Below are 12,573 nucleotides of genomic sequence, written 5' to 3' on the forward strand. Positions count from 1 at the left end.
GTGGGCACATTGGTTCCCCCGATCACCACATTGGGAGACTCCATTTCTGCTTGCCAGAGCAAAGGTAGTGTAAGAAGAGCATGGCCTCCATTGCTTTGAGTAGAACAGCCATCTAGGCAAGCCGTAAGAAAGTGGCATGAAATATAGAGAGCCTTGGGCAACTGGCTACCGAATTTCTTTGAACCTCCCTTCATCGAAATGGTTCGAGTTACAAAATAATAGCGACCCTCATTTTTGAAGAGATCCTTAACTGCACACACAGTTTGATTTACAGAGATGAAAGTATTTTTTTCCTTTGATGCTCAAGTTGTTCAACTCTCAGCTCAGAGTTTAATAGGCTGTACACGAGCTGTGAGTTCTCATTTGCCCACTTTGATAGGTGGTACACCAGTCCCCTTTCTGCTCAGATTCTGTGGGCATCCTTCCATGTACTATATTATTAATGCATACCTGGACCACGGGATCTAATTGGAAAATGGGAATTATCACCAGTTCAATCGATTACCTGGCTTCTCTACTGGGCTTGGGGGAATGTCACTCCAGAGAAGTTCCTTATTGACAAGGGTGATAAAAATTGAGCCCCCAAATACATACAAACTTCCAACACTGCTAGAGCAGTAGGAATAGGAGATCAGGTTATGGCTGTGATTCACATACTTGTTACCAACCAGATACTGCTGCGCCCCCCCCCCATACTCTGGAATAACAACATCAAACACTCTACAGTAGTACATTTCTTTGTTTCCAGACCCCTGATCATCCTGGTTGGCCTCCTCTGAACACGCTCCAGCTTGTCTGCGTCCTTCTTGAAGTGTGGAGCCCAGAACTGGACGCAATACTCTAGATGAGGCCTAACCAGGGCCAAATAGAGAGGAACCAGTACCTCACGTGATTTGGAAGCTATACTTCTATTAATGCAGCCCCAAATAGCATTTGCCTTTCTTGCAGCCATATCACACTGTTGGCTCATATTCAGCTTGTGATCCACAACAATTCCAAGATCCTTCTTGTTTGTAGTATTGCTGAGCCAAGTATCCCCCATCTTGTAACTGTGCCTTTGGTTTCTATTTCCTAAATGTAGAACTTGGCATTTATCCCTATTAAATTTCATTCTGTTGTTTTCAGCCCAGCACTCCAGCCTATCAAGATCACTTTGAAGTTTGTTTCTGTCTTCCAGGGTATTAGCTATTCCACCCAATTTTGTGTCATAGAATCATAGAATCATAGAATAGCACAAGGCAATCAAGTCCAACCCCTCTGCAAATTTGATAAGCGTTCCCTGCACCTCCTCGTCCAAATCATTAATACAAATGTTGAAGAGCACTCTTGGTGAATTAATAGCACCTGCACAAAATTACAGTTTCTAGACACCTTTGGAAGCAGCTACGACCATTAAACCATAGAATCATAGAATAGTAGAGTATTGCTACTCTACTCTGCTATAGTAGAGTATTGGCTCAGCAATCTACAAACGAGAAGGATCTTGGAATTGTTGTAGATCACAAGCTGAACATGAGCCAACAGTGCGATAGGGCTGCAAGAAAGGCAAATGCTATTTTGGGCTGCATTAATAGAAGTATAGCTTCCAAATCACATGAGGTACTGGTTCCTCTCTATTCAGCCCTGGTTAGGCCTCATCTAGAGTATTGCGTCCAGTTCTGGGCTCCACAATTCAAGAAGGACACAGACAAGCTGGAGCGTGTTCAGAGGAGGGCAACCAGGATGATCAGGGCTCTGGAAAAAAAGCCCTATGAAGAGAGACTGAAAGAACTAGGCCTGTTTAGCCTGGAGAAGAGAAGATGGAGGGGAGACATGATAGCACTCTTCAAATACTTAAAAGGTTGTCACATAGAGGAGGGCCAGGATCTCTTCTCGATCCTCCCAGAGTGCAGAACACGGAATAACGGGCTCAAGTTAAACGAAGCCAGATTCCTGCTGGACATCAGGAAAAACTTCCTGACTGTTAGAGCAGTACAACATAGGAATCAATTACCTAGTTAGGTTGTGGGCTCTCCCACACTAGAGGCCTTCAAGAGGCAGCTGGACAACCATCTGTCAGGGATGCTTTAGGGTGGATTCCAGCATTGGGCAGGGGGTTGGACTCGATGGCATTGTAGGCCCCTTCCAACTCTGCTATTCTATGATTCTATGATTCTAGAGTTGGAAGGGGCCTACGAGGCCATCGAGTCCAACCCCCTGCCCAATGCAGGAATCCACCCTAAAGCATACCTGACAGATGTTTGTCCGGCTGCCTCTTGAATGCCGTGTGTGTGTGTGTGTGTGTGTGTGTGTATGTGTATGTGTACACACAGAGACACACATAGTTTTGAAAATAGTGTGTGAGAAGGAGCCATCCTTTTCCCCCTCCTAACAAAGGGCAACTTTGTCATCTTCATCGGCTGTAGGTGGGAATATTTCCTTTGTTTTTACTTGCCCCTGTCCGAAGAGACTGAACAAATGGTTACTTCGATGCCACCTTTAAAATGGCAATATCAAGTGCAACGATGATTATCACAGATAAATGCATGCAAGGGGATAAATGAGCTGAGCAGAGACGAAGGAGTCGCTCCGAAATTGGCTGCCAAAGAACAAAAACGTGCACGGGGAAAGAGGCTCAATAATATTGAGAGGCAGGCGCAGGAGGAAATCGGAATTCCAGGTGGTGCTGCTGCCCACCGGAGCGGCAGCAGAGAACTCTTTTGTGATGTTCATAAATTGAATTTATTGACTCCTCTTTCCTTCCTGCCTCGATTGCAATCGGCTCGCCTTGTCATCTGCGTGCTCCTCATTTCGTACTCCGTAATCTCCCGCCTCTATCTTCTCCCGTAGAAAAACCTTGCGGAGGCTGCTAATATTGAGGGCTTTGACACTTGGCTATATCTTGAGTTAAATCTCTACCTGAAGTTCTCTCAAGGCAGTTTGATAAACTGAAGATATATATATTACACACACACACACACACACACACACACACACACACACACACACCCTATCAAAGCAGAGGTAGAGAGAGAACAACTGTTTATTGCAGTCATTAGAGAGGAAAACAAAGCAGTAACTTCTGCCTTTGGAATACACAATTATCCAAATTTAAAAGTTAGAAACAACAGCATGACCCATTTCATGGCCTAGTCTTCCCCCGCAGGAGATAGGGGTGATAAGAGGGGACTGTACCACTTCATGCTGCAAGTGTCGGATTCCATTATTAATGCTATCCTATGTTTGTTTGTTTTTAAAAAAACATCCCTCTTTTTGCTAAATAGAAACCCAGCACAAACAGGAAATTCTTTGACTTCGTTCTTTGAATTGTTTGCGTTAATTCTTGCTATGGTATTATTTATTGCGTGCCCAGAAGTGGCTGCAGGTCCCGCATTTGCTGTTCCGCCTAAAGTCATTGTGGCGAACAATTTGGGGCCCCTGTGCACGAGATGGTTTTTAACCAAAGGGAACGTCCAACCATTAGGAGTGTTTTCTGAACAATTAATCCGAAATGTTGCAGGTGTAGCGGCTGTTGCTTCAAAAACTCAATCTTCTCAGTGTTGTACCAGGCATCCCTTGTGGTGGAAAGGATTTTAATTTTTTTTAAAGTCAGCAATCTGTGAGTGATGGGAAGCCACCTGCATGTTCCTGCCTCACCTGGCAGATTTCCTAAAGGGAAGAAGCCAGGTTCTGCTTCTCAACTGGTGACATTTCTCCCCACTACCCCCGTTGCGCTTGCAATATATTTATGTTAATTTATGCAGTGTTTAAATTTATGCAGTGTCGAATATTATGAGCCTGGCTGTGCATTGCATCCATCGCGTGGAAAGTATCCAAGTATAAGCCAGGCTTTTGACTGCTGAGATTTCTGAAGTTACCCTGGAGGCAGGCAAAGAAGACTGGAGGAGAAACAGCAACACAAGGACGCACAGGGGGCTCCGGCCCCCTGGCTCCCTGCTCATCTTAACCATGCTTTCACCCCCACCCCACCCCATCTTTCTTGAGCAGCTAGTTGTTCTTGTGGGTTTAGAGAATAAATGTGAAAGAGAAGCAGAGGTAGACAGATGGAGAAAGGCGGGCAGGAGCCCCTGTTGGCCTGTGATTCCCTACGGCAGCCTTCCTCAACCTGGGGCGCTCCAGATGTGTTGGACTGCATCTCCCAGAATGCCCCAGCCAGCAGAGCTGGCTGGGGCATTCTGGGAGTTGTAGTCCAACACATCTGGAGCGCTCCAGGTTGAGGAAGGCTGACGTACGGGCTTCTCGGCCCGTCTCCAGGGAAGGATCAAGGTTCCCAACAGCCAGAGCCTGCCTTACACGTGGAGTCTATTCACATGACACATCAAAGCCAGTAAGTCATCATCGCCACCAGTTTATCGTGCTAGCCGAAGGCCATGACGAATACATTCATAGAAGAGCGTACAACTATAAAAGTACACAATAGTTTCGAATAACCAAGAAAACCATACAGGCAACCTTAAATCTACTATGACTAACGCTCTCATTTCGCTGAGGACTCTTGAGTCTCCGTGGAAGTTTATAGCAATTTCATCTCTCTCTTCCTAATCTTTTTCGCTGCCAGTGCAAACAGGGCCACTTTATGAGTGACAGAACTGTTGGTATCGCTGAGGACGAAGAGAACTGTTTCTGCTTGGGCATTCCTGCCTCCATATGTCAGCAGTAGTTTCAAGAGTCCCTATATAGAGGGCAAGTTAACATGTAGTATGCTATGTCTTCCACTTGTTGTTGACCAAAGATGCATAATCTCGATTCTTGACTTCAGCAAAGCTTTTGACAAAGTGCCCCATGATATTCTGCATCCAAGAGTAATGAAGGAGCTAGCGGAAGAACTCTCAGAACCTTTGTCTATTATCTTTGCAAAATCATGGAAGACGGGTGAGGTGCCGGACGACTGGAGGAGGGCTAACGTTGTCCCTATCTTCAAAAAGGGCAAAAAGGAGGAACCTGGGAACTACAGACCAGTCAGCCTGACATCCATCCCTGGGAAAATTCTGGAGCAGATTATAAAGAAGTCAATCTGTAAACACCTTGAAATCAATGCAGTGATTACTAGAAGCCAACATGGATTTGTCAGGAACAAATCCTGTCAGACTAATTTGATCTCATTTTTTGATAGGATAATCTCCCTTGTGGACTGTGGGAATGCTGTGGATGTCATATATCTTGACTTCAGCAAAGCTTTTGACAAAGTACCACATGACATTCTGATTAACAAACTAGCTAAAAGTGGGCTAGATGGAACAACTATTAGGTGGATCCACAGTTGGCTACAGAATCGGACTCAAAGAGTACTTATCAATGGAACCTTCTCAAACTGGGGAGAGGCAACGAGTGGGGTGCCGCAGGGCTCAGTCCTGGGCCCAGGGCTCTTCAACATTTTTATCAATTATTTGGACGAGGAGGTGCAGGGAACGCTGATCAAATTTGCAGATGACACAAAATTGGGGGGGATAGCTAATACCCTGGAAGACAGAAACAAACTTCAAAGTGATCTTGATAGGCTGGAGTGCTGGGCTGAAAACAACAGAATGAAATTTAATAGGGATAAATGCCAAGTTCTACATTTAGGGAATAGAAACCAATTGCACAGTTACAAGATGGGGGACACTTGGCTCAGCAATACTACAAACGAGAAAGATCTTGGAATTGTTGTAGATCACAAGCTGAATATGAGCCAACAGTGCGATATGGCTGCAAGAAAGGCAAATGCTATTTTGGGCTGCATTAATAGAAGTATAGCTTCCAAATCACGTGAGGTACTGGTTCCTCTCTATTCGGCCCAGGTTAGGCCTCATCTAGAGTGTTGCGTCCAGTTCTGGGCTCCACAATTCAAGAAGGACGCAGACAACCTGGAGCATGTTCAGGGGAGGGCAACCAGGATGGAAACGAAAGCTCTATGAAGAGAGACTGAAAGAACTGGGCATGTTCAGCCTGGAGAAGAGAAGATGGAGGGGAGACATGATAGCACTCTTCAAATACTTGAAAGGTTGTCACACAGAGGAGGGCCAGGATCATTTCTCGATCCTCCCAGAGTGCAGGACACGGAATAACGGGCTCAAGTTAAAGGAAGCTAGATTCCAGCTGGACATCAGGAAAAACTTCCTGACTGTTAGAGCAGTACGACAATGGAACCAGTTACCTAGGGAGGTTGTGGGCTCTCCCACACTAGAGGCCTTCAAGAGGCAGCTGGACAACCATCTGTCAGGGATGCTTTAGGGTGGATTCCTGCATTGAGCAGGGGGTTGGACTCGATGGCCTTGTAGGCCCCTTCCGACTCTGCTATTCTATGATTCTATGATACGAATGGTACCTTTTGGTAGCGTCCGTCCAGCACTGTGGGCAGTAAGTCTGGGGAACATGGGCGGTAGGGTGCTGTTGCACCCATGCCTTACTTATGGATCCCCCATCAACAGATGGTTGGCTTCTGTGTGAACAGAGTGCTGGACTACATGGACCCTTGGTCTGATCCAGCAGGGCTCTTCCTGTGTTCTTATGTTTGTAGTTTTTCATAGAGGTCCATTGCAGATGTAAGGAAATCCCACTTGTACGTATGCTAGCAAGCACACGTGACTGTATGAAACAAGGTAATGTGGAATATACACATTGTATATCTGGCAGACCACCCGCAGGACTGTATTGTCACAAGTTGAAAAGTTGTTGTTGTTGTTATTATTATTATTGTATCAACTTGTCTGCTAAATAGCCTTTAAGTCCGTGTACAACAATTTCAAACCAAAACTCCCTTACAAAGTACCATATGAGAACACCCAAAAAGTATGCAGGGACTGTGGAAACGCAGCTTCTTCTCTTGTCACGAAGGAACCGTCAAGAGGCCTCGGGTGACCCATACTGTGGCCATACAAGTGTGCATTGCCCCCGTTCATGCAAGGTGGCATGCGGGTGCTGGTATAGGATCGTTCCCTGCCCCCTCCCTCACCTACCCCCCCCCCCCCCGGCCTGGAGACCAGGCTTTCTGACAGCAACCGCACTTCACCACATTGCTGCAGAGGCAATGCAAGGAGCCCTTGGCAGAGACGAAAGATCAGGAAACGTGGTTCAGCCGGGAGTTTCCAGCCCCGGGAGCAAACGTTTCCTTGCGTTAGCAAATGGGGCATGTCGAATCTCCCCACGTCAGCACTGCCTTCCTTTCTGCTAGCCGTACTCTTTTGCAACGCGGAACGGCAGGTGTTGATTTTCATATAGATCGTACGGTTGCTGGGAATCGTGATGCGGCTGCTGCGGGTTGTTTATGTAACACCCTAAAGGCACACTGAGCTTTCCAGAGTAATGTAAGCAAAAGTGGGAGTGGGGAGGTCAGGTGCCTGCCCCAGGGAGCATACAGTCTACATTGCAACAGAGGGAGAGGCAAAGATAACAGCAAGGATAACGGCAAAGGCTATCTATGGCTACTAGCCCTGATGGTTGTGTGCTCCTGTATTTCTTCGATTGTAAGACACCGCCGATTGTAAGACGCACCCTGTTTTCAGTACCACCAACAGAAAGAAAAAAAACCCTAACACGCCTGCGATTCTAAGACGCACCGTGTTTTTAGAGATGTTTATATGGGGGGGAAAGTGCATCTTAGAATCGAAGAAATAGGGTTCCTCCAGTAATTGAGGCAGTAAGCCTGTGTGCACCAGTTGCTGGGGAACATGGGTGGGAGGGTGCTGTTGCACCATGTCCTGCTTGTTCATCCCTGGCCGATGGCTGGTTGGCCCCTGTGTGAACAGAGTGCTGGACTAGACGGACCTTTAGTCTGATCCTGCACCAGGGCTCTTCTTATGTTCTTATAACAAGGATGGGTATTTAATGTAAGCAGGTAGCATTGCAATGGTCTTCTCCCAACCTGGTACCCTCCACAGCTGGAGGGTGCAAAGTGGAGGAAGGCTGCAATAATAATAATAATAATAATAATAATAATAATAATAATAATAATAATAATATATTATCTGCCTCTCCCTCTGGATCGTCCAGATACATTGTGCTGCATCAGGACTTAATTTCAGCCGAGAAGCCCAACTGGGGGTGGGGTGTTCAGCCAGCACCTTTATGGAGATGGTGTCTTTTGAGGAAGGGTCTGAAGGAGGGGAAAGAGAGTTAGGAGGCAGAAGTTAGGAGATCTGGGAGGGAGCGCCACCCAAAAAGGGATCCAGCCTGGGGCCCACTGGGTCTTTCTACCACACAGATCCCAATCATTTTGTCTTGGCTAAAGCTCCAAAGACACCATTAGGCCTTTGGGATTGTAAGGACCCATATGGAATGAGCTAGATTTAAAATGGCTGCCAGCTGCAAGCCATTAGGAGAGACTAAGGCCATGGCTAGACCAGGCCTATATCTCGGGATAGTCCCGGGATCATCCCTGTGCATCCAAATGACACACGGGATCCCGGGAGCAGGCAGGGACGACTCCACCATTTGCCTGGGATAATCCTTAGGTCTAGCTAAAGCCTAAAAGAATGTTGCGTATTTCCACACCCTACATGGCAACATCTTGGTAGCTTTGCCTCCTAGGGCTTTTGTAAACGAGCGATTTTTTGCACGCTCGTCATTGGCCACTCACGGACGTTTTCGGGTCAATTGCATGACGTCGTCAACGACCTGGACTTCTCCCGTGGAATCCTCTAGAAATCCCGGGATAAAAATAACCACTGCCAGGGAACAGCAGGATTTCCCACCGCTGAATGGTGCTGTCTCAATAGAAATCAATGGAATTGAACGGAGAGGAAGTATTCAATTCAAACCCCTTGTTGCCCCTCTCCTCCTATGCAATGCAGCCCATAACAACCACACCAAAGAACCAGGCAGCACAAAAGCCCTGGATAAGCAATCTGATTTCCCTTAATGCAAAGACACTCTTAGGTTTTATGGTTCGAACACCAGGATGCTGAAGAAGGATGATGGGCTTTTTATAGTGTCGTCGTCGTCGTCGTCATCATCATCAATTTATTTATTTCTTACCCGCCTCTCCCTTTGGATCGAGGCGGGGAACAACATCAGAACAGGAATCAATACTTCTTAAAAATTCTTGATTTTACGTTGATCTGGATAGGCCTGCCGGAAAAGGCTAGTCTTTAAAGCTGCCTTAAAATCACAGAGAGTTAATTTTACGAATCTCCTCCGGCAGGCCGTTCCACAATCTGGGGGCGACAGAAGAAAAGGTCCTCTGGGAAACTGATGTCAGCCTAGTTTTAGCCGACTGAAGTAAGTTCACCCCAGAGGACGTGAGTGTGCGGGGCGGACTGTATGGGAGAAGGCGATCCCGCAGGTAACCTGGACCCAAACCATTTAGGGCTTTAAAGGTAATGACCAACACTTTGTACTTTGCCCGGAAACTAATTGGCAGCCAGTGGAGTGACTTTAATGTTGGGGTAATATGCTCACCCCTAGATGGTGACCAACCTGGCTGCCATATTTTGAACTAGTTGAAGTTTCCGAACTAGGTACAATGGTAGCCCTAGGTAGAACACATTGCAGAAGTCAAGCCTTGAGGTTACTAGCGTGTGCACAACCGTCTTTAGGTCTTCTGACATGGCATGTTGCTGCTGGTGTTGTGTATACATGGTGTCTGGCAGGGCGGGAAGGCAGCCTTCTGCAGTTGTGGTGACTCACACTGGAGATGCTTTGGCCTGCAGGCGCCTTTCTGCAATTCCCTGGCTTTCTCTTTGTGGGATGGAACGACAATGGAATCAGTTGTCTGGTGAGGTTGTGGCCTCTCCCACACTAGAGGCCTTCAAGAGGCAGCTGGACAACCATCTGTCAGGGATGCTTTAGGGTGGCTTCCTGCATTGAGCAGGGGGTTGGACTCGATGGCCTTGTAGGCCCCTTCCAACTCTGCTATTCTATGATTCTATGCTACAGAGTCCAGATTGTGTAGGTTGAAGGGGGGCAGGGGGAGCTACTGATGGATGAACGGTCCTGCCCTTGAGTGTGGAGTTGGGCCAGATGACCCCTTAGCCCCTTTCAGCTCTGTATTTCCTGGCACCCAGTTTGGCTTCACAGTGGTGAGATTTTTTTTCATTCTCTTGCAGAGCATGGCTGGCAGAGGAGGATAAAGATTCCTCTGCAGCAAGCGTCAATCCATCAACTCCAATTCCAGCAGCAGAAGGGGGTGTTTTATTCGAGAGCAAACCAACGGCCCATTTACAGGGCAGACGGAAAGAGCGCGCAAATCCAGAAGGGCCAAATCAGGACCGGTGGACATCGCGGCTCAATCAACGTGGCCAAGACCAGTTTCTCATTACGCTAGAAATTGCACATCCGAGGGCAGCTCGTAAAACCCACTTACCAGTGATTGAAGGAAGGCGAGGCAGAAACCTTCCGCTGACCTTAGTAGGGGGTTTGGAATCTCCCCCTGATTCTGCTGTTTTCACTGCAGAACCTGCTCACGCTGCCAGACGCTTCTCTGGGCCTGCCCTGGCGGCCTGCTGCGTCCTTCCAAATGTTGTGTTTTCTTTTGCATAATCATGAGGATGTTGGTTTAATTTATTGCCAAAATGATGTCACCAAAAGGGTCATCCGTCTTCCCCTCTGTTGGAATCACGTTTCGAAAGCCTCCACTGCATGGGAGTTCATTGATTGCAAATTATCGTCGTAATAAGGCATTTGATTACATTGTAACGGTAACCTGTGATTGTGCTGTGCTATCACGAAGTACTGACAATTATATTCTCTCAGTATCAATAATAAAAAAGTGTTTTGTGGAAGGGAGGAGAGTCTCTGCCTGGTGTGTTCTGTTGGGGAGAGGAAAGTGAAGGCCCTGTTGAACTAGGGTAACCATATGAAAAGGAGGTCCGGGCTCCTGTATCTTTAACAGTTGCATAGAAAAGGGGATTTCAGCAGGTGTCATTTGTATATATGGAGAACCGGGTGAAATTCCCTCTTCATCACAACAGTTAAAGCTGCAGGATCCCTGCCGTCTTTTAAATCTGGTCACTCTAATATAGCTCCTGCAACTTTAACTGTTGTGATGAAGAGGGAATTTCACCAGGTTCTCCATATATACAAATGACACCTGCTGAAATTCCCTTTTCTATGCAACTGTCAAAGATACAGGAGCCCGGTCCTCCTTTTCATATGGTCACCCTACCTGAGCACAATATGGGGTAGATCCATTTCAGTCGTGCTCATGCATTTATTTATTTATTTATTTATTTATTACATTTTTACACCGCCCAATAGCCGAAGCTCTCTGGGCGGTTCACAAAAATTAAAACCATAATAAAACAACCAACAGGTTAAAAGCAAAACACAAATACAAAATTCAGAGTCCTCATTGCTTTGCTCCCTTAGATTTCATGCCAGTCTTACCTCCTCTAATTTACATAGTTGTAAAATTAATTCCCGTTTGAAGATGTGCTATTTCAACACCCTGATCCTAAATGCATTTCCTTGGGAGTTTCCTGAGCTTCAGGTACTTAACGCCACCCATCACCCCGTTCTGGAAGCCTTCTTGACAGTGGGCCTGGTCTTGTGGAAATCCTGCCTAAAAGGAAGTCAGCCAGTATTCAACATCCTTACAGCCCAGTCTTATACACTTTGCTTTGAAACTTCCAGCAGAACAATATTTTGTAGGGATGTGCTCTGCTTCTAATCAGACCGGCGAATTAGAAGCGGAGCGGGGGGCTTCGCTTGCCCTTAAGGCGGAGGCGAAGAGGATTGCGGGGCCGGCGGAGCGTGGCGCAGAGGATCGAGGTGAAGGCGGATCCTTCGCCTCGATCCGGAGCTCCGCCGGAAAGATAAGTGGGGTTTACCGGGCCCTGCCGCTGTCGCTGTCACCCATGCGGTGACGGCGGCAGGGCCCGGTAACACCCCCCCCCGCCCTCCTCTCCCTTACCTGCCTCCGTCCGCAGTCCGTCGGCGTCTTCAATTGAGCCCGCGGTTCAACTAGGAAGTCTGGGCCACTTGCGGCCCAGACTTCCTAGTTGAACCGCGGGCTCAATTGAAGACGCCGACGGACCGCTGACGGAGGCAGGTAAGGCCCCCCTCCCCCTTAGTCCCTTACCGGGCTCTGCCGCCGTCGCCGCACGGGCGGCGACGGCGGCAGGGCCCGGTAAACCTCTCGGCCTTACCTGGCGCCACTCCCCTTCACTGCGGAGCTCTGATTCGGAGCCGGAGCTCCGCGGCGAAGAGGAGCGGAGTATGAGCGGAGCGGAGCGGAGTGGGCCGCTCTGAAATTTTCGGATCGGCCTGCGGGGCGGAGCGGGGGGTCCGTGCACACCCCTAATATTTTGTTAAGATTGGGAGATTTTAAACTTGAAACTGCAAAAATTCAGGTGTGCATAACAGCCTTAGAAATGCTTCTCTTGTTATGACATAACCATTCACACTGGGTTCTTGGTGCACTCCCATTTCATTTACTAAGGTGCCATGATATTGCAAGAATTCTCCAGTTACAGTGCAAACTACAGCTGCAGTCAATATTACTTGCCTTAACTCTCTTTGATCCTGCTAAATCACAGCCGCGATTCCCCTAGTAGTGAAATTCTACACTAGGCTCCTGATGCCTTCCCAGAGATGCTGTCCTTTAGATGCTCATAGTTCAGCAGAGATGACAGCCCTGTGTAGCTTTTATCTCTT

The 12,573-nt window shown here is 47.5% G+C and overlaps 1 protein-coding gene across 2 annotated transcripts in view; it reads left to right on the forward strand.

Annotated features, from left to right (window-relative positions):
* Positions 1-10,702, forward strand: part of CHCHD3 (coiled-coil-helix-coiled-coil-helix domain containing 3) — a 322,595-nt gene extending 311,893 nt beyond the window's left edge. For both annotated transcript variants that reach the window (XM_063134644.1, XM_063134645.1), the window contains one exon: positions 10,026-10,702. In XM_063134644.1, the coding sequence (XP_062990714.1) occupies positions 10,026-10,049 (24 nt within the window). In that variant the 3' untranslated portion in view covers positions 10,050-10,702. The remainder of the gene's footprint in view (positions 1-10,025) is intronic.
* Positions 10,703-12,573: the final 1,871 nt, after the last annotated feature.

This window comes from Elgaria multicarinata, chromosome 9 (assembly GCF_023053635.1).
Source record: "Elgaria multicarinata webbii isolate HBS135686 ecotype San Diego chromosome 9, rElgMul1.1.pri, whole genome shotgun sequence".
NCBI lineage: Eukaryota > Metazoa > Chordata > Lepidosauria > Squamata > Anguidae > Elgaria > Elgaria multicarinata.